Source organism: Solanum dulcamara, chromosome 12, assembly GCF_947179165.1.
Source record: "Solanum dulcamara chromosome 12, daSolDulc1.2, whole genome shotgun sequence".
Lineage (NCBI taxonomy): Eukaryota > Viridiplantae > Streptophyta > Magnoliopsida > Solanales > Solanaceae > Solanum > Solanum dulcamara.
In genome coordinates this window covers 4,369,340-4,392,945 of record NC_077248.1, presented here as the reverse complement: position 1 = coordinate 4,392,945, position 23,606 = coordinate 4,369,340, and the positions used below count along the sequence as shown (strand labels likewise).

The 23,606-nt window shown below is 29.2% G+C and overlaps 2 protein-coding genes across 2 annotated transcripts; one reads left to right on the top strand and one right to left on the bottom strand.

Annotated features, from left to right (window-relative positions):
• Positions 1-6,223: 6,223 nt before the first annotated feature.
• LOC129877548 (transcription repressor OFP18-like) lies at positions 6,224-7,388 on the top strand. Its single transcript, XM_055953066.1, has one exon. The coding sequence runs from the start codon at positions 6,367-6,369 to the stop codon at positions 7,276-7,278; it is 912 nt and encodes a 303-aa protein (XP_055809041.1). The 5' UTR covers positions 6,224-6,366; the 3' UTR covers positions 7,279-7,388.
• A 7,296-nt stretch (positions 7,389-14,684) lies between these two features.
• LOC129877251 (transcription repressor OFP6-like) lies at positions 14,685-15,409 on the bottom strand. The gene has a single exon (XM_055952742.1). The coding sequence runs from the start codon at positions 15,309-15,311 to the stop codon at positions 14,745-14,747; it is 567 nt and encodes a 188-aa protein (XP_055808717.1). The 5' UTR covers positions 15,312-15,409; the 3' UTR covers positions 14,685-14,744.
• Between the last annotated feature and the right edge of the window lie 8,197 nt (positions 15,410-23,606).

Here is a 23,606-nt window from a genome sequence, read left to right as displayed (position 1 = left end):
CTTGAAGAAGGTCAAGATTTGAGTAATCCTGATATTTCTGAAGAAATCAGTAAACCTGAGACTCAAGTGAATGAAGAACTTTTAATAAGTTCTACCGGTGATGAGATAAATTTAAATCGATCGAAAATCATGATTGATAATATTTTTGCATATAATGTTGCACTTAACCTCATGCAAGATAGTGAAAGACTTAAGCCTAAATTCATCGAAGAATGTTGACGTAGATGTGATTGGCCAGAATGGAAAAAGACAATTCATTCAGAATTAGATTCACTTACTAAACGTGAGGTTTTTGGACTTGTAGTCCAAACCTCTTAAGGTGTAAGACCAGTTGGCTATAAATGGATTTTTGTGCGAAAACGAAATGAGAGAAATGAAATTGTAAGATACAAGACACGCATTGTTGCACAAGGATTCTCTCAAAGACTCGGAGTCAACTATGAAGAAACATATTCACCTGTTATGGATGACATACCTTTTCGATATCTCGTCAGTCTAGCTGTACATAAAAATCTTGAAATACATCTAATGGATCTAGTTACAGCTTACCTTTTTAGTTCACTTGATAATGAAATTTACAGGAAAATTCAAAAGGATTAAAATTGCATGAAGCATATATAAGGTTCGGGTACTCAATCAAATTGCAAAGATCATTATATGGTCTGAAATAATCAGGGTGTATGTGGTATAATCGTCTTTGTGAGTACTTGATAAATGAAAGTTATATAACTGGTGTCATTTGTCCATGTGTTTTTATTAAGAAAATGGAATCAGAGTTTGTTATACTCGCCATTTATGTTGATGACAAATCTCGTTGAAACCCTAAAGAGGTCCAAAAGGTGATTGAATATCTAAAGAAAGAATTTGAGATGAAAGATCTTGGAAAGACAAAACTTTGTCTGAGTCTGCAAATTGAACATTTAGCAGATGGGGTCTTTGTCCACCAATCTGCCTACACTAAGAAAATCTTAAAATGATTTTACATGGATAAAGCACATCCATTAAGTATTCCAATGGTTGTTTGATTACTTGAAGTGGAAAAAGATCAATTTCGACCTCCAGAAGAGAATGAAGAACTTTTTGGTCCTGAAGTACCATATCTCAGTACTATTGGTGCACTTATGTATCTTGCTAACGCAATCAGATCTGATATAACAATTTCTGTTAATTTGCTGGTAGGGTATATTTTATCCCCAACGCAAAGACATTGGAACGGTATAAGCATATTTTGCGATACCTAAAGGGTTATATTGATATGAGCTTGTTTTATACTAACAAAGGTTGTGCAGAACTTATTGGTTATGCATATGCAGGTTATTTATCAAACCCACATAAAGCTTGATCTCAAACAGGCTATTTATTTACACACGGAGGAACTGTTATATCATGACGATCTACAAAGCAGTCTATTGTTGCTACTACTTCAAATCATGCTAAAATAATAGCAATTCATGAAATAAGTAGAGAATGTATGTGACTGAGATCGATGATACAGTTCATCAAAGGAAGATGCGGCCTGAAAAATGATATCAAACTATCCACAGTTATATTCGAAGACAATGCTGCGTGTATAACTCAATTGAAAGGTGGATTCATAAAAGGAGACATAATAAAACATATTTCACCAAAATTATTCTTCACACATGATCTCCAGAAAAATGGTGATATTGATGTACAACAAGTTCGTTCGAATGATAATCTTACAGATTTATTCACAAAGGCATTGCCAACATCAACTTTTGAGAAGCTAAGATATAATATTGGAATGTGTCGTCTCCAAAATATCAAATGAAGTTTTTATCAGGGGGAGTAAAATACGCATTGTACTCTTTTTTTTTCTTAACCAAGGTTTTGTCCCTTTAGGTTATCCTGGTAAGGTTTTTAAGGAGGCAGCATTCAAGACGTATTATCAGATGTGTGTACTCTTTTTTCTTTATTAGGATTTTTTCCATTGGTTTTTTTCCTAATAAGGTTTTAATAAGACACAATATCTATGGGTGTTCAGGATATTTGTTCTTTCACTAGAATTTTTCTTTTATATATGAATATCTTAGGGGGAGTGTTGTAAAAGTAGTCAAAAGTGGATGTCCATGGAACCACTTTCACTGTAGTGAATAGTATTTTCACTGTAGACTCACACATTTTTACACTGTAGCTCATCATTTTTTCTGTAAATTTTGCCTATAAAAAGGCATTAAATCTGTGAAATGAAATATACCAACACTCACTTCTCTCAATTTTCTCTCTTTCTATTACTTTTTCTTTTACTGTCTTTCCTTTATTGTTAATTTGCTAAGTTAATTTGTTTTATAACAATATTTCTTTTTTAAATAGACTAAAAATAAAAGTAAGACAAATAATTTGAAACTGAGAGAACACAAGTTTCTCTGAAGTTTTCATTGAATCATCATGAAGCTATTAATCAAGAAGATGTGTAATTACAGCGAGGTAACAAAGTCTCATATTATTCATTAATATAGGGAAATGCATAGATAAGTATGGCAAGGATCATACTATCCCAGTATTAGTCGATTAAGTTACTATACAATTGGTCACTTGTGAGAAAGATGAAACAGAGAAAGGATTGAAAGAAAACAAAAGAAGAATATAATATGCTACTTTTAAACAAAATATTCTTGCAATAGTCTCTCCATTAGTCCATTTACCATAAGGAGAAAGAAAAATCCGACCAAAATTGAGGTAATAAATATGCTACTCCCTGCTGATCTCTCCTTCAACACTTTGTAGGGTTGTTAACAAACGAGCTCAACTTTGTAGTTAACGACTTATTGGTGGGTCGGATTACTCAATTTCTTTGTCTACGTAAATTATTTAACTTAGAATTAGAAGTTGAAAACTTATAACTAGATAACACTTGGCTAAACATGAGGATGTCCGAGCCGAAGGTGCTAATGGGAGGAAAGAAGTTTGGCGGCCGAGAAAACTTTATCACTATTTTAGAATAGATCCTCAACTCAGGAAAAAGACAATTCAAAGTAATATAGATTAAGAAATAATTGAAATGAAGAATGTCATGACAAAATACTACTATAAGATAACCCGATAAATCATCCTAAATAGTAATCATTACAGATAAAATGATAATCGAAGTGTAAAAGAAACCATAGGTAATAACTGAACTCAAAGGACAAACAACTATAAGAGTAATACTATGACTAATAGTATAAAAGAATAAGTAGACAATGCTCAATTATCTAATCTCCTCCATAATTTTCTATCTAAGACATGTTCTTGATAAGTTGAAATTGTGTCATGTCATTTCTAATTACCACTCCCCAATACTTCTTCGGCCTACCTCTACCTCTTCTGAAATTATCACTCGGTGTAAATCTAAAATCCGTAACTTATAAAACTACGTTAGAAAATAAGAAAATGGTCCAAAAAAGTAATAAATGAAGGAGGTTATACAAATATTTTCAAGCCCACAAAATCATATATATAATCACTGAATTCAGTAAAGAGTTAGGACAGTATCAACAGTTGATTTGAAGACCTAAACTGCCTCTTTTTGCACTTTGTTTTCTCAAATTATACACGTCATGTTTCAGATCAAAAGAGCAGTCAAAAATTAAATGTTCCAATAACATGGAAACAATGCAAAGAGTTATCTAGCTATATAGCCCCAAAAAAATTTGGTTAGACTTATTGCAATAGAGGTATGGCAATATTGTCTTACAATAGAGTTGTTCCAAGGAGCAGGGGAAGGAATTAAGAGTTCAATTTCTAGGTTACAATAGATTGTAATTTGAATGTTGTTTGATACGTAATTAGTGAAGTTGTTGAGAAATTTTACGTGATAGTTCGTGATTTTACTCTCTTAAACAAGGACGTTTCCACGTAAATATTATGTGTTTCTAATATCTGTTAATTTATTCTTTATTTATGCTATTTACACGAGAACCATGTAAGGAACCTGATTCTCCAATCTGTGGTGGATTCGTATAAGCCATCACCAAGCAAGCCTTTTGTAGTCAACTATAATTATCGCTGCACCTCTAACGTATGACAGTTTAAACACACAAGGAAGGAATAGCCATTAATAAAGTAAAGTAATATCTACTGTTATATTAGCAAGTCTTGAAACTTTTCTATTTTGGCTAATATTGGTAGGAACAATATTTGCACCAATCATGTATCTACACGTGTAGCTACGTAGCAATGGCGAAGTCAGAAATTTTATTAAGGGTGTTCAAGATTTAATATATACGTATGAAAAATAATTTTTGACCTATATACTTTGTATAATTTTCTATATACATAATATAATTTTTCAACAAAAAGTGTCCGACTAACCATCCTGAGCTATATGTGGCTACGCCTCTACTACTTAGTATGCTTAATAATAATAATATCCTATCTTACCCAAAAAGGAATAAATCATGGCTAAGTATAATATTACCATTGATTAATCTCCCAAAGATAAATGCAGACTGATAAAAGGTGAAATTATAAGAACCGAAAATTCTAAAATTTAGGAATTAATTCTCGCGTGGTATTTCAGATGAAAAAGGTAACAAATAATTATAAAAGGATATTTATACCTATATTTTATCATATATTTTTAAGCATGACGTTATTTTGAAAAGATGCTCTTTTTTTTTATAACGAAGAAATTTATTCATTAAGCATAATTAAGAGTCATTATAAAGTGGAATTAGTCTAGGCGATATAACACTTATTCTATCCCTTCCAAATACTAAAACTCTATCTCTTCTTCATATTTATTGGTCTCAAGTGATTCTCAAATGTGTTCTACTAAAACTTCAAGGACTTGTTTAGCCATGAAAATATTTCATTTTTTTTTTACTTTATTTGAAAATCGTCCTTTGGACATAAAAATTTCAAATTTAATTTGAAATGTATTTTGGAGTTTAGAAAATACTCAAAATCTTGTTTTCATTTTTATTATATTTTTCTTTTTTCAAAAGTATCCTAATTTTTTATTTTATAAAAGTAATCCATTAAATCATGTTTCATGTGTTACATTATATATATATATATATATATATATATATATATATTTTAATGAAAGTACATTTAAACATCCAACATTTATTTACAAAAATTATAATCAAACATAGCTCCATCTTCAACTTCAAAAATTTCAAATAAAGTGAAAAAATATTTGTAATGATATGTAGTAGTTCGTATATGAGATTTAATTTATGATATTATGTGGCTATCTATTTGAAGATATTACTCTTTTAGATCAAATTTGATAGTATGCTTGAGGTAAGTAAGTTGAGTTTAGTGATTTTGTTAGTTTTTAAAAATTGCGAAGTATAAACTATGTTTTAAAAAGTACTTTAAAATTTTAAATATTTTTTACACAAGGGTATAGTCAAACAAAACAACAACTCTAAATTTAAAATTTAATTTTAATTTTTTAAAATTTAAATTATTTTTTTTTCATTTTTATGGACAAACGCCCGCTAAATTACTTTCAAATTTAAAATTCAATTTTTTTAATTTTTTTTTTTTTGTATTTGATTCCATCACAACCCAACAACAATGTAGATTGGGGGGCTTTAATTTATTTGCAGTCCAAATTTTGGCCAGACTACGAGAATTACTCCAAACATGAGTAGCAGTAATACAAAGTCCAAAAAAAATTCAAACTTCTATTTTGATTCGAAAGAAGTTCATTTTAAGTCATTTTTAATTTAACTTATAAATGTAATATATTTCATAAATGTAAGTAAAATTTATGCTAACGGTAAACATATCTTTCTTTTTTAAATATATTATTAGTCAAACATCCATTAAATAAAAAGAATATTTAACATGTTATATCATATTACATATATTTATTTTACAACAAACCTTCCTTAAATCTTAAATCATAAATGTAAGTAAAACTTGTGCTAACGGTAAACATGTCATTCTTTTTTAAATATTTTGTTTAGTCAAACATCAATTAAATAAAAAGAATATTTAACATGTGATATCAGATTATATATATCTATTTTACAACAAACCTTCCTTAAATTTTAAATTTTAAACAACAAATTTTGTCATGACATTTATTACTCTCCATACCAATAAAAATTCAAGAAAATTACATTTATATTTACAATCCAACCATCAAACTCCAACAACTATATAAAGAAAAAAGGTCACATCATTTTTTTCACCATTCAAACATCAATACTTCCCCCCTTTATTTTTTTTTTAAAAAAATAAATGAAGCTCTCTTCTCTCTTCAAAAGCCGAAAAAAATCCTCTTTTGCTCCATTTCTATGTAGATTACCACATTGTGGAAACCCCAAAACTTTCTCTTTTAGAATTGAAAATAATCACAACATTTTCAACTCTCAAAGATTTTACAACAATGTTGATGATTACATGGTAGAGAAAGTGATTGAAGGCCTAAAAATAGTGAAAGATAGGTTCTTTTTTGAGGCAGGGGGAAAAACTAGTTCAATTCTTGAAGTGTCATCATCAACATTGTCAAAGAGTAATATTAGTACTAGTGGTAATGGGCTCAAGTTTCTACCATTTAATGACTCATGTGTTATGAATCCTTATGGGGAAGAAACTAGTTCAATTCTTGAAATGTCATCATTAATATTGTCAAAGAGAAACAATAGTACTAGTAGCAATGGGGTCGAGTTTCTACCATTTAATGACTCATGTGTTATGGATCCTTATGGGGAAGAAACTAGTTCAATTCTTGATGTCATGTCATCACCAACATTGTCAAAGAGTAATAATAGTACTAGTAGCAATGGGCTCGAGATTCTACCATTTAATGACTCATATGTTATGGATTCGATGGATCCTTATGGGGAAGAAACTAGTTCAATTCTTGAAGTGTCATCATCAACATTTTCAAAGAGTAATAATAGTACTAGTAGCAATGGGCTCGAGGTTCTACCATTTAATGACTCATGTGTTATAAGGCTATCGAGTGAGAGGGATCTTTATGAGAGTTTCAAGGGATCAATGGTAAGAATGATTGAAGCAAAAAAAGGGAAGAAAGATTGGGAGGAGTATATTGAAGAGATATTGGAATGGTATTTGGTGGTTAATGAGAAAAGCATTCATAAGTATATTATTGGTGCATTTTGTGATTTGTGGATGTACTATGCATCTACTTCAAGAACATATACTCCAATTTCATTCACTAATTCTCCATTCTCATTTAGTTTTGATGTTCCTCCTAGTCCTTCTTTTTTGGCTTTGGTAGAAGCTAAGGCTGATCAGATAATTGCAACAACGACAACAACATCCAGTGTAATTTCATGGGGGATTTAGGTAGGGTAGGGTAGGATTTAGACACACTTTATTCTTATAGTTTATGAGGTTAAAAGATTGTTTCTGATAGATTCCCGCTCGAAAGAAATGTTTTCGAAGCGAAGGCTGAGAAAGAGATTTGTGAGAAAAGTATTGATAGTGTTTCATTTTTCATATGTTTCAAAGAAAAAAAATATAGAGAAATAAAATGCTGAATTTTAAGATATGTTATATCATTATTAATAGTAGTATTGTTTTATATTTATTTTTCTTGTTTGAAAATTCAAAGAAATATACTTTCTTTCTTTTTTTAGTAATGTTTGTTGTGGTACTCCAGTTACCCAAAAATAGAAATTAGTTTTGAATTTTGTCGCTAATCTTTTGTTCTAATTTTTTTATCATATATACTTTGACCTGACATGTCATATCAATGATTAGAGTAATACAAAACTTAGTTTAGGTCTATCTTCTATTAACCTAGAGAAAAAATCATTGTAATTTAAATTTTTTCTATTTATTTAACTTTTACAATGCATACTGTGTTTATCTATTCATTATAATAATAACAATTGTTGGGCAAATTAAGACAAATAATTAAATTTTCTAGATAATTATTTTTCCTCTGCCAGAGTAAGTAAATTCAGTAAAAAATGAAGATTTGCTTAAAAAACACCCTGCTATTAATGCTCAACAAATCCAAATACTTTTATAGTTGGATAATAAATATTTTAGGGGTATATAATCATAAAATACTATTATTTTAATACTTACAATTCACATTTCTACACTTGTCCTAATTTGACTTTAATAGAGCAGAACATATGGTCCAGTCAATGACAAAAAAATATATACACATAGGCCCTAGATGTTGCAGATATTGCAGTTTACAGTACATACAATAATGGAGACGTTTGTCTATATTTTATTTCAAAAAAATCGAAATAATATTAGTCCAAAGGTAACTTTCAAGGGGTTGGATTTGTACAACTATTAAAATTAAGGATAAAATCTGAATAGTAACCTAAAAAGGGGGACATATGTGTAAATCAACCAATTTTCACTCACAATTCCAACTAAGCAAGCGTTTGATTCAAGATTTTGAAAATTTATTTTCAAATATATGTTTGACCCTAGATTTTAAAAATTCATTTTTAAATATATGTTTGATCATGAAATTTGATTTGATTTTGAAAATTTATTTTCAAATATATGTTTGACCCTAGATTTTAAAATTTTATTTTCAAATATATGTTTGACCCTGAAATTTGATTAGATTTTAAAAATTTATCAATTTTAAGGGGAAATTACACTCTCACCCACAAAACTTAAAAGAAATTCAAATAGGAAAAAATACGGGAACAAACGAACATATACTAGTTAATTAGTTAATATATCTATGGTTTAGCTAATTTACAATTCGTCATTAATGTTTAGCGTTAATTATGGTTCGAGTTTGTATAATTCAGACGTTTTTATAATTCAAAATTTGTATAACTTTTGTATAATGTAATTTTGTATAATATAATTTGTATAATTGTTTAAAGTTCAAATGTTTGTGTTTGTATAAATTCATTATTTCGAGTTTATACAAAAATAGCTCAATTATACAAACGTACCCACGAATTATACAAACCAGCAAACTATACAAACGAGACAAGTTAAACTATAGTTACATCCTGTAAATATGCAAACTATAGTTAAAAGCCTAATTAAGTTTATTACAATGGCTATTTGCAAAATTTCCCCATTCAAATATGCATGTCCAAACTCAATTACAAATTTCAAAAGCCACAACTTTAAAAACTCAAAATTTCATATTTCAAATATCAACTTTTAAAAAATTATCTTCAAAATATTTCAAATTTTGCAAAAACAGACTATAACCCATATGTCCAAACACAATTTCTTCTTTCAAATAGTAATTTATTTAATTTATTTTTAAGAAAATATCAATTAATTCATGTCCAAACTCATAAGTTGATAAATCATGAGAGTCCCAGATTTTCAAATTTACAAGGTTGTTATCAATTGATAGCAACAATACTACTAGGACTGAATTTTTTATGAGGTGGTCCTTCACTGCAAAAGTATAATTAACTCAAATTTTGAGAAAGGTAAATAATTATTCTAATTTTTGTATCTTTATGGTTACTGTCTTTGTCTTTTTAAAATGAGAACAAAATGTATTTATTTTACATTTTAGTATAAAGAGGAATCCACCTGCAACGCAACTTGCTCTACAAAAATGTGCTTCTTTTTTTTTTTTTTAAATTTAAACTTTAAAATATAAGAATACAAAAAAGTTCCAATTTTTATCTTTCACGATCTAAAATATATATATATGAAAACCACCTATATTATATCCAATGTCTTAACGCGATAACTCAATTACTAACGGATGATGTTGCTATCATAAAATTAAAAAATCATAAAATTCAAGTTCTTGTTTCGCCTCCGATACATTTACTTGAGGTGGAAAATTAAAGTAGATAATTCGCACAAAAAAATTAGTGAAGAAAAATGACAACACCAAACATATACTTAAAAACAAATGATAAAAAAGAAATAACTCGGCGTTGATACTTGATAAGAGCGAGTTTACTTAATGTGTACCTGAAGAATATACAGCGGTTGAAGTTTTTTCTAGAATTTCCAAAAAAAAGATGTGATTTGTGAGCCATAGCATATTACCAGATTTATTTATCAATGTACACTCTAAGAATAACGGCTGCGAATTTTTTAGGTTTTCCAAAAAAAGATGTAATTTCTTGGAGACATCCTAGCATAATATACTCTACTTTTGTTGGTGTCTCTACCTAAAATAGAGTTCATTTATTAAAATGGTGAACAAACGTGCAAATTATATTTAAAATGATATTTTAAAATTAATTATTTCATGATTAAACCTTTAGGCTAATATTATATACATAATACATATATCAACAAAGTTAAAATTAATTTATAATAATGCAGAGTTGAATTAAATAATCATGTGATATAATGTTTTCGGTTTCAAAGAACTCAAATATAAGGTATGCAGTATGTTTTTTATATTCAAAAACTAAAAAGGTTTTTTCCTGCTGGTATTTATTATTAGAGGAAATTAAAAGCAGTTTGGTTTCTGTGGTTATGAATTTATCACTACTTCAAGGTAATTAAGTTTTACATGGTAGTGATGACTAACATTATTATTGTATGAGGCAGAGTGTTGACCAATCAAGAAAGTTAGCTTTTAGAAAATGAAGATAGCAGAGATGAGGATGTTCAGATAAATGTGTCGATATATTAGGAGAGATATAATTATTTAAGAATGAAGTTATATGGGCAACATGGAAATGGGCTGTAGGACAAACAAGATGAAGAAAATGAGTTTGAGATGATTGACGGATATGAATAGAAGATGCATGGGTGCGCCAATAAGCAGAAGTGAAAAGTTCGTTGTAGCGGGAGTTAGCAGAGGGAGAAATAGGTCGTAAACCTAGCCTCCTCCTTTCCTCTTCTCCTTATTACTTAGTAGTCGTGTAATTTCTCATTCTTCAATATATATTACTATATGTGGCTTGTAGTCACATAATCTCTCATTCTTAAATATTTATTACTAAATTTGGCTTCATTTACTTTGTATGTTACTAACATTACTTATATAAGTTATCTCAAATTGGGTACACATATATATACGCATTTGCATGAATTAAAGTAGCTAGTGACTTTAATAAAAGGAAATGAAATAATTAATTAATCTCTTTTAGAAAAAAAACTATTACAAATAGCAATATTGTTTATATGGTTAATAAACCCTCTATACTACAATGTTAATGCTATTGTATTGTTATTGCTTTTGTTTATAGATTTTTATTGATTTAGAAGTATTAAATATTATGATTTATTATCTAGATCAAATGAGGATTTTAATTAAATTTTAAAGTCCTAAATATTAGGATAAATAATTAAATAATAATTATTTGAAAAAAATAGTAAATGAACAATTTTAAGGACCTTCTAGTACATTGCTACAATATAGGCTACATATGTCAGATGGCTAGATATGAAAATAATAATTGGACTTGACTTCTCCAGATTTGCTAATGTTGGACCATTGTATTTGAATTGGGCCACATCTTCAGAAATATGACCTTAGGCTCTATCACAATGAAAAAAATTACTTGATTGAGTGTTTTTTAAAAAATAATTACTGATTTTAGCGATATTTTTTATTTATTATCATTTATAGCAATATATAACAATATTATGATAAATCTACACTTGTATTAAAAGTGAATTATGCATACAATATAAATATATTATAAGTGTTTTAAAATATATATTATGTTTGTGTAGTAAGAAACTAACATAATGCATTATAAGTCTATTAAAATATGTGATAAATGTATTATCCATTTATAAAACTTGTATTATATATGTTTTATAAATAGTTCTCTGCAATATGTATTAAAACTGTATTATAAATGTATTATTAGTGTTCAGTGAGTTTTTTTTTTATTGCTATAAATGATAAATATTTTCTTAATATTGTATTTATGTAAGTTTTCCTATCACAATTCTGCTCTCAACTATCTTTAGTTACTCACATCTCCAAATGTTTATTATATATTTTCATTGCAAGGATATTAATAAAAAAAAATCAGTAATTTGACACTCATATATCCTTCAATCGATATTAAAAATTTTACGAATTAACATATCGTTGAAAAGATCTCAAGAAGTTATTTTCCGTGATACTAAAATACCATATACAGGGAGATAACATAATTGAAATTACTATCGTTCATCATATTTTTCACATTTTTTTTGCACTCCTTCAATATCACTCAATGAAATATCCGATTTTCACTAAGTTTCAACCATATAATGGTGGAAAAACACATTTGTACCATGTTCTGATATCAATGAAGGAAGAACTTGAAAACATATGCGGAATTAAACATGCCTTCTTCAGTTCTTCTAAGACTGTCTGTATAATATCAATTATACTAATCGTCTCAACATTTTCTTGTAAAATCATTTGCGGAGTGTTGTAAAATTTACGTGGCATACTCTTCTTAATTTAAAGGATTTCAATCTCAAGTGTGGTGTCCAAAATGACCTCAAGTCACTCCTTTTTATTGTAAAACAAAATGTGATCTTATGTCCTCTTTTAACACCAATTCTATAAAAGAGTTTCACACTTCAAACTCCCACTTTATTAAAGAGTTACATAACACTTGTTCTGTTGGTGAGACAATATTTTCATGGAATAATATATAAACGTGCTCTTCAACTTGGCTTCAGCTAATATATATGCCCTTTAACTTTGTTTGTGCACAAGTAGGTACTTAAACTCGTATAATATTGAACAAATAAATACATTAGTCTTACGTGGCATCTTATATGGCAATTTTGTGTCCTACATGACATCTTACACATACTATGCTACGTAGGACGTGTATCTACTTAATTTTATACAAATTTAAGTGTCTATTTATACACATACAAAGTTAGAGAATATAAATATCAGTTGAAGTCGAGATAAATAACATATTTATGTATTATACCTATTTTCATTGTCTTCACAACTTTATCATGTTCATTCAGTGCAAAAATTGGTAGGAAGAGTTAAATAATTGTAAGAAGGGATAGAGAACATGGACCCATTGTGATTAAGGCAAACCGTAAAGACTAAAGAGCCACAGAACCCAACTCCTAACATTGATTGTTGAGATAGAGTTACGTACAAATAAACTTCACTACTCTTAATTGCATTAAAAACACCTCTATCAAGTTGTCATTATTTAATTTTTTATTTCTTTTTGGTTTTTCACTTGGTGTCCGGAGCCATATTGAAGCCTCGATTAAATTTGAATCGTGCATTGCAGTGTTCGAAGTCCGCATTAAAGCCCCGACTAAATCGAATCATGCATTGCATGGCTCATTTGGGGATGATGCTCCCAGCATAATTTTCTATATACTCAGAACTGAACCTGAAACCTCTAATTAAGAATGAAGTAATTACACTATTGCACCACAATCCTTATTGGTTGTCATTACTTAATTAATTTTTTCATACTGATTTTATTACTAATTTTATGCTCATATTCCAAATCCCAAAGTCTTAATTACTTTCCTTTCCCTAACAAACAAGAAGTACAGAGAATGGAGAACTCTCCCAATTAAAAAGCAAATTTATCTTATTTGCATACAGATTTCCAGGGTCATATGTTCAAATTTATTTATCCAGTATTCTAAGAATAAATTTCATTTTTACTTTAAAAATCACATCTACGGAATAAATAATTAACACTAAGAATATATTATGGAGGAGTAAAAAAAAAAATTGTTGAGATGTACAAGGAAAAATAGAAAATCTATATTTATAATAATAAATATTTAAAAATGAACGGGAAAATAATTAATTTGTATAAAATTTAGCACACCAAATACAATACTAGATTACCATTTTATAAATTCACATAAATAAAATAGACATAACTTATGAGTCAATTGAGTAACCATTCATAAAATTACTGTATTAAATTTGCTTTATGCTTCGTTTGTCACTTAAAAGGAAGAGGATAAGTTAAGTGAAGGGGAAATTAAAAGTCATTTGATAGCTGGTTAGAGTTATGTAGGTATTAATAATGTAGAATTAATTATGAGTGAATCTATGCATTATTTTATATTGATATTAATTATTCATGTTAGTTATTCCATATTCTATCATTCATACATAAAATGTTATATAGATTTTCTAATAACTTTATATTAGTTATGCGGGTTTTGAAATTGTCAAACAAACGTCATATTAATTTTATCCATGAACAACTTAACGTGGAATAAAAAAGCAGTTTCATGGACAAGAGAGAATGAAAACCTCACATTGTATTGTACTATTAGAAATAAAAGATTACAATTTTCACAGCATTTTTTACCACCTTCTCGTCCGTTTTTCTCTTCATCAATTCCTAAATATAATAAAAAAGACTGTGAAAATAGCATCTTGCTATAAATTAACCCCCCCCCCCCAATACCCACACACCTCCCTAACACTAAAAATCTAAAACAAATTACAAAAAAAAAAGATATTTATGGAACCCAAAAAATAGTTATGGGTCTCATATCTTCGTACTACTCACTAATTTTGATACGTACTAAACCAGAGCTTAGATGGTATGAAGCGATAAAACTTAATTATTTTATATTTATTTTTAAAAAATTTATATAATATATATAAATTATTAATATAAAACTCAGCAATTCAAAAAAATAAAAATTCTAACCATAAGTTTCAAATTTGGTCTCCGTAGACCGGAGCCAAAATTTAAAATATATGATTAGAAATTTTAATTTTTTTGAATTACTTAATTCTAAATTAATAATTTATATATATTAAATATTTTTTATAAATATAGAATTTTACAAACTTACAGTATTTTATCAAACTCGTCATTCGTATTCTAGCTCTAGCTCTAGCCATGAGTCAGCAATATATTTTATAGTAAAAAAGTGTCACACACGTGACCATCGCCACCGTCTCTCTGGAGGAATGGCGAGTCGGCTCCGGCGACTCCAGGATTTACGGAGAAAACACAATGCCAGATCTCCGTAAAAGCTCTAACAATAATTCCATGGTAATATGGAGAATTCAGCTGCAAAAAACAATTGAGAAGTTGTCTTAATTCGTCTTTAGAGTAAATCTCCTTCTCGAGTATCATTTGTAGCATTGACTGCCGGAAATCCACGTAAGGATCGTCGGAATATTTCTCGACGGCGACACTCTCCCCATCGATTCTGCCGAATCCTTGAACGGCTCTTTCGGCTTCGGAAGAGTAGTGTGCCGGAGACGGAGACCGAGATGGAGAAAAGGTGGTGGCGATTGTGTTAGGAGAATTAGAGGAAGAGTAATTATTGGGGGTTTTGTGGTGGTTGGCAGCGGTGGAGTGGTGGCGGCGAGGCTTAGGGTGGAAAATACTGGATAGTTTGGGCCGCATGCAACTACTATTGCAGCCGAGTTTTACTGTAACGTAGCGTAAAATAACCCTTTTTTTGGTGGTTGACATGGAAGAATTAGCCAGAATTTTGCAGTGTGTTTTTATATGAGTTTGTTTAAGGTAAGGTATAATAGTGAGGTGAAGGGATATATAAATTCTCCATGTCAACTGAAAAAAACTGCTTTAAATAATACTTCTATCTCACTTGTCGGAACGTCTCAATTTATGTGATGATATTTGATTAAACATGAAATTTTTAAAAATAAAAGAAATATTTTTAAAATTGTAGTTCAAAATAATCTTAAATATATAAGTGACGGTAAATTATCTCATTAAAAATAAGGTGAGCAATTTAAAATTAAATAATCTCTAAATAAAAAATTACGATACTAATTTTCTATAGACATAAATTGTCCGAAGACTAGCTTTGCTACAACTTTCCTAGCTTTGCTACAACTTTCCTTAACCAAGGAGTCATTTAAGTTCCAAGTATAAGTAGCCTTTTGCTCAAAGTCGTTAGAGGTTTTTCTGACAGTATAATATAAGTTATTATAGTATCGTAGCCTGATAATCGAAGTATAACGAAATGAGAATATAATGAGTAATTTAGCTTTCTTAGACTTCGAAATTTAGTACATATCCCATAGTTGAACAATAGGATTTAATACTTATGTATATATGAATCATTTTTATAATAATGAATATATCAATTCTAAATAATAAAATTAAGGGGTATATCAATCCCTTTTTCTAAGATACTATAGTATTAATATAGTTTTAGTTTACTGTATATATTACTGTATACAACAAGTCTATTATTCTTTTTATCTGCTTATTAATTAATGCTTTGATAAAGATCCACATTAATTATTTTGTAAGTAGGCTATGCAAGATAGTCAAATACTACAAAACGCGTTTTCAATATGTAGTCAAAAAGAGAACAAAATGCGTTTTGAACGCGTAGTCAAAAAGGGAACAAAACGTGTTTTGAACGCGTAGTCAAAAAGGGAGGTGTAATACGTGGATTTTACACGATTCTAGTTTTCTATAAATAGAGGGCCTCTTGCCCTCATTTAGATCATCCCACAAAAAAAAATTCCAAAAGAGTAAGAACACAAAGAGAGTTATACACCAAATAAATATTGTAGTCTTTAGTGAGTTGTTCCTTTTACAAGAGAGAAGTGTTAATTATTGTTTTCTCCTTGTATTTGAGAGCAGTATACTCCCATATTATCATAATAAGATCCCTCTATCTGTTTGAGGGATTTTCACGTAAAATTCTCATGTCCAATTTATTTTTATTATTTATTATCATATCAAACTTTAGTTGTAATGCCTCTTCCCCCAACAGTGGTATCATAGCCCACGGTTATTCTGTCTGTTTTATGCGAAGGTACTATCTGTGAATTGTAAATTTTTGTGAATAGTAAAATTCGGTGAAAAGTACTATTCACATGAATAGTAAATTTTTGTGACGTTATAGTTTGTCACGATTGTTCAAAAATATTCAGAAACAATCTAGAAGGATGATACAAGCAAAAGAAGATAGCACTTAGAAAGAAAAATCAAAAACTACTACAGTTGAAATTAAAGAAATAGAAGATGCTCCAATTTCTTCTGAGGCAACCCCAGAGCACGAAGAACAAGAGCAAGCTGAGATCAAAACTTCACAAGTTCGACGGTCAATTAGGGAGAGAAGAGAACCAGCTTGGCATTCAGATTATTCTATGGAGGGCAATGTTGCATACTATCTATTAACAGAGGATGGAGAGCCTTCAACTTTTCACGAGGCTATGAAAGGCCAAGAATCATCTCTGTGGATGACAGCAATGCGAGAAGAAATTAAAGCTCTTCATAAAAATAAAACATGCGATCTTGTTCAATTTCCACAAAGAAGAAAAGCCATTGAAAACTAATGGGTCTACAAGATCAAACGCAATGGTAATAATCAAGTGGAGAAGTATTGTGCAAGATTGGTGGTGAAAGGATTCACTCAGAAAGAAGGTATAGACTTGAATGAGATATTTTCTCCGGTGGTTCAACTCACAACAATTCGAGTGATCCTGGCGATGTGTGCTACATTTGACTTGTACTTGGAGCAGTTAGATGTCAAAACTACATTTTTTCATGGAGAGCTTGAAGAAGAAATGTACATGCTCCAACCAGAAGGTTTTGAAGAACAAGAAAAACAGAATTTAGTTTGCAGGTTGAACAAATTTCTATAAGGTCTCAAAAAGGCACCGAGATGTTGGTATAAGTGATTTGATTCCTTCATTATAACCCTTGAATACAATAGACATAGTTCAGATCCTTGTGTTTATTACAAGAGATTTGGTGATGACGATTTTGTTATTTTATTGTTGTATGTTGATGACATGTTGGTAGCAGGCCCCAACAAAGATCGTCTCACAAATTTAAATGCACAGTTAGCTAGAGAGTTTGAAATGAAGGACTTGGGACCAGCAAACAAGATTCTAGGAATGTAAATTCACCGAGACAGAAATAATAGAAAGATTTGGCTTTCTCAAAAGAACTCTTTGAAGAAAATCTTGCGCCACTTCAAGATGCAAGACTGTAAGTCAATTTCTACCCCACTTCCTATTAATTTCAAGTTATCCTCAAGAATGAGTCCTAGAAATGAAGCAGAGAGGATGGAGATGTCTCCAGTACCGTATGCATCGGCAGTAAGAAGTTTAATGTTCGCCAAGGTATGTACAGACCTGACATTGCACAAGCAATAGGAGTGGTTCGTTGATACATGGCTAATCCTAGTAGAGAGCATTAGAATACTATTAAGAGGATCCTGAGATATGTCAAGGGTACCTCAGATGTTGCAATGTGTTATGGAGGATCAGACTTTATTGTTAAAGGTTATGTTGATTCAGATTATGCAGGTGATCTTGATAAAAGCAAGTCCACCACATGTTATGTGTTTACTCTTGATGGAGGAGTTGTAAGCTGGGTTTCAAAATTGCAATCTATCGTGGCGACATCTACGACGAAAACAAAATATATAGCAGCTACACAAGCTATCAAAGAGACAATATGGATGCAGATGTTACTGGAGGAGCTCGGGCACAAACAAAAGAAGGTTGCTCTGTTTTGTGACAGTCAAAGCGCTTTTCATATTGCAAGGAATCTGGCATTTCATTCAAGGACAAAGCACATACGAGTTCAGTATCACTTTGTTCGTGAAAAGGTGGAAGAAGGCAGTGTTGATATTCAAAAAATTAACACTAATGACAACCTAACAGATATGTTTACGAAGCCGATCAACAGTAACAAGTTTATAAGGTGTCAATCTTCTGTTGGCCTAGAAAAAACGTAATATTGCAGTAATTGGGTAGAAAGGATGGTATGAAGACTTAATTGATTCTCAATTATATCTTCAAGTGGGAGAATACAAGATAGTCAAATACTACAAAACGCATTTTGAACGCGTAATCAAAAAGGGAGCAAAACGCGTTTTGAACGTCTAGTCAAAAAGGGAGGTGCAATACGCGAATTTTACGCATTTCTAGTTTCCTATAAATAAAGGGCCTCTTGCCCTCATTTAGATCATCCCACAAAGAAGTACAATCCAAAAGAGTAAGAACACAAAGAGAGTTATACACCAAGGTAAATATTGTAGTCTTTAGTGTCCTCTTTAATGGGTTGTTCCTTTTACAAGAGAGAAGTGTTAATTGTTTGTTTTCTCCTTGTATTTGAGAGCAGTGTACTCTCATATTATCATAGTAAGATCCTTCTACCTCGTGATTTTTTCCCTCTATCTGTTTGAGGGGTTTCCACGTAAAATTCCCGTGTCCAATTTATTTTCATTATTTATTATCATATCAAACTTTAGTTGTAGTGTTTCCACCCAACAATATGATTATATTAAGTACTACTAATAGTTCTTACACGAATGAATAATGATGCAGTAGACAAGTACTTAAACCCAAAATTAATTTAATTAAGAAGGAACATATGATGCCTTTATTTACTTAGCAAACTATTTGTGTGAATAAATTTTCTTAGTATTCTCTATTGCTACTCTGACAGCCTCTCTTTTTTCCCCACTACTCTAATAGCCATGTTGCCTAATTAAAACTAGTTAATAACAACTATATTGGTGACTTATAATGATGACAGTCATGCATATTATGGTCCCTCTTTTTTATTTTATTTAAGGAAACCTTAATTAGCTCCTTTTTTTGAAGTCGACAAATTAAATATAAAAGTGTAATCAATTATGTAGGGCTGCCCAAAAGTTATATTCCAAGAAAATAATTCACTCTCGCATTTGGTAGAATGTATTAGCAAAAATTATGTATGTATTAATTAAGTATTTTGTATATTAATAATATCTTATTTGATACACTTCTCAATGTTATGTATATTAAGGTGTATATAATTACTAATAGCATGAATTTCTAGATATTAGTAATGCAATGAGCTATAATGCATGCATTTGCATTGTTAAAGACTCAATTATTCCTCAAAACGCTTTTTACATCTTTTTCATCATTATTGGAGAAGATATCTTTGTAAATAAATATTTTATATAATGCACGCTATTTTTAATATACAAAACCAAACAATGTATAAGCAATAATCAATGTATAATTAATACAAGCATTACTAATGCAAGTGTTACTAATGCACTCTATTTAACATTATTTTTATCCAGTCTTAAATCAAGGCTAAAATGAACATGCGGAGTCACTCCTAAACCAAGGGCTAAAATCGACGTACGGAGTCAATTTTTTTAAGGAAAAGTGAGGTTAAACTGACAAACTATACATAGTGAGTTTCACAATTGATTTTGTCCATCGATTTTTGAAATGTTTTTTCACAAATACATGAAGAAAGACTTCCAATAACACATTACAAAATGTGAAAAATTACATGAAACAAAAATGGGTCGGGGTGACCATTGCAATTCGTTTAAAATTCTATGCATTAATAATGTAAAATATATTTATATTTACAATCATATTATTTGTGAAGTAATGAAAGGTACCCTATAAATATTACTCTTACTTAGTAACTTGATAAAATCATAATTAACTTGTTATAATAAAAATTAAACTAATAACTTATATGTTTAACTTAAATCTAACTTACATAAAAAAAATTTAAAAAAACATCGAATTGATACCACCACACAATATGTAGTAGATATTACCCAAAAGAGGTCATAAATGCAAAGACAAAAACGAAACAATACATTATTATAATCATGAGAAAGCTGTGTATCCCACGGCGGTCCATGATAAGTCTGAAAAATATTAAATTCCAAAAATAAAAGCCGAAAAGACATGATCAGTATTGGCAACTGTCGTCGGTTCTGATTTTAATTTGACATAAAATTTAAAAAATTTAAAAAAAAGTTTTTTTGAATTTTATGGTCTTAAATTAAAAATATATAAAATTAATCTAAATTATCTCATTTTGTGAGTTTCATACCTAAAATATTGAAAGTGTGAGTTTCATACATAAACTATCACTCATTAGTTTGAGAAATACACCTCGGTGGTGTATGTAATAAACTTTCTCTACTCTCTATATATTTTGAAAAAACCTTGTCACATGACATTCCACATGAATAAAATATTTCACTTTGATAAAAATTAAATAAACTATTAATATTAGTTAAAAGTTAAAGACTAAAGTATTTTTATTCCCAAAAAAAGAAATTTTATAAAAGAAATTACTTTTTTAAAAAAAGAAATTATTTTTTTAAAAAATGAAATTTAAAATATTTTGTTCACATACTCCACCACTTCCCCCCACCACCACCCCACCCACCCCACCCAATCCCCATCCTTTTATTTTTTTAATTTTTTTTTATAAAATATTATAAAAATATTCATACTTCAACCCCACCCCCACTTCTTCCTAAAAAATGTTATTATTTTTTTTTTTTAGAAAATAAAATTATACTCACCCCATCTAATCTTTCTCTCTTAATATATATATATATATATATATATATATATATATATATATATATATATATATTTCTCATTTTGTGTTAGATATGTACATATTTTTTAAAAAAAATATTTTCCTTCTTGCGTACTAAATATAACAGAAATAAAAATTTTATTTTAAGAAAAACTTGCGGCAAGTAAAAAATAATTTCCTAAAATCATATGTATATAGATAACACAAAACGAGAAAAAAAGTTGAAAGTGGATGGTTAGGTGGGGCGAGATAGAATTTTTTTTTAAATAAAAATATTTAAATTAATATTTGAAGAAGGAAGGGGTATGATGAGAGAAAGTAGTGGAGTGAGGTAAGAAAAATATTTTCTATTTTATTTTATAATTTTTTTTTAGGTGGGAGATAGTATACTTTAATCTTTAATTTTAACTAATTTTAATACTTTATTTAATTTTTATTAGGTGGAATGTTTTGCCAATGTGGAGTGTGATGTGACGAATTTTGAAAGAGAGATTGTAGTACACACATTATATGAGAATGAAATAAAAGAGAGAGGTGTATTTATAATTTATCTCTATTATTTTATCTTAAACATGTCAGGTTAAAAAATAAAATTAAAAAATTATTAAATACCCTGAGGCTCATTGGGATTTGGGAGTGCGTAGTGTTCGACTATAAGTCCTAAACACGAATCACAGTATCACACCCATCAACTTTCGAAGCTCGCCAACAATTGCTAGGCAAGTCACGTATCTAATTCATCGGGCCGTCTCAATATGATTGGGGTTTAAAACCAAATTTCATTAAGAGATTCTAAGTTTTTTCTTTAAATGATATATAAAATGAATGACAATAACAATAATAGAAAATTCCGTGTAATCATATAAATAAGGTATGCGGAGGATAGGATATACACAGACCTTTTAAAAAAAAGTAAACAATACAAATTTTTAATGGAAAAATATTATATAAGGTTAGAATAACAAAATTTGACTCAAGAATTAATAAATTGATAGAGCGATATCGAAATAGTATTGGGTTAAATCTGATGAGTTGATATAATGATATCGAAATAGTATTGTGTTACTTCAATATAATGATAATTTATTATTATGCTTGAAATTTGAAAAAGACAAAGCAGCTTTGATTTTTTTAAAACAGACAACAATAGATTTTTTCTAATGTAAAAGGTTTAATCTTTGGGAGACTTCAGACTATTCAATAATAGGATAATTGATCGGGATGATACTCAACCATACCTTCAACCCTAAATTTGTGCGTTTGAGTCACCAATGAAACAAAAAGGATGGGATTATTGGGATTTACCAGGAAGGATACAATGGAAAAAGAAAAATAGGAAAGGATAAGAAAGGAAAATATAGAAATAATAATGTGGGTTCATGTTAGTAATCAAAATATAAATGATACAATAAAATAGACACCCACATAAAAACAATACTACAATCACCTAAAAATTACTCTATTTTTCAATTATTATAACAATCCCCACATTAAATAAGATAAAAAAAAATTATTATATTTTTTATCCAATAAATTCTTTACAAATTTAATAATACATTATATTATTTTTTTAAAATACCTTTTTTCTCTTTCATTTGATTTTCAAGTGTTATAAGTTCTATACATCTCTCTCTCAGATTTTATATGACTTTTATTATTATGCTTTGTACCTCATCTCGAAACCGGAATAGTTTGCCCCATTTGGGATTATAGTATATAGCTACAATACGTCATTGAGATTATATTAGCAACACCTTAAATAACTATAACAAATTGTTCAAGTCCAATGTTGGTTTGGTGAAGTGAGAATATTATCGATTTTTTATATGAGTTTGGATAAGTTCAAATTGTTCAGTCTCATATTGGTTTGGTGAGGTGAGAATATTATCGACTTTTTATATGAGTTTGGATAAATTCTCTTTGAAGTTAACTATTTACTTTGACAATCAATAATAAAATATTAATATAAATTATCATCCGCGGAAACTTCTCACCACGTTTGTGTTTTGCTGTTTTTATTTGCTCCAAAGTCCAAATTCAACTTTCTAAAAAATAAAATAAAATTCGAAAATGAACAAAATGAAAGTCAACTGAGAAATTGTTTCAATGACGAAACTACCCCTTCCACTAGATAAAATAACTAACGTTGAACTCGTTGGTAGAATCCCAATAAATCTAACTTCCCTGTAATTACGTGTAAAATACCATATTATTCCTATTCTTAAGCCTAAAAAAAAATAATTTAAAATCAAACTTCTAACTTCTACTCATTCCAAACCGTCACCACCCTATATATATATATATATATACGTGTTTTTTTTTTTTAAATTATTATTTTTTCAAGTTATGTTAAGTTATATATGTATTTTCTATAGCAATATATCGTTATAACATCAATAAAAATATCATGACAAA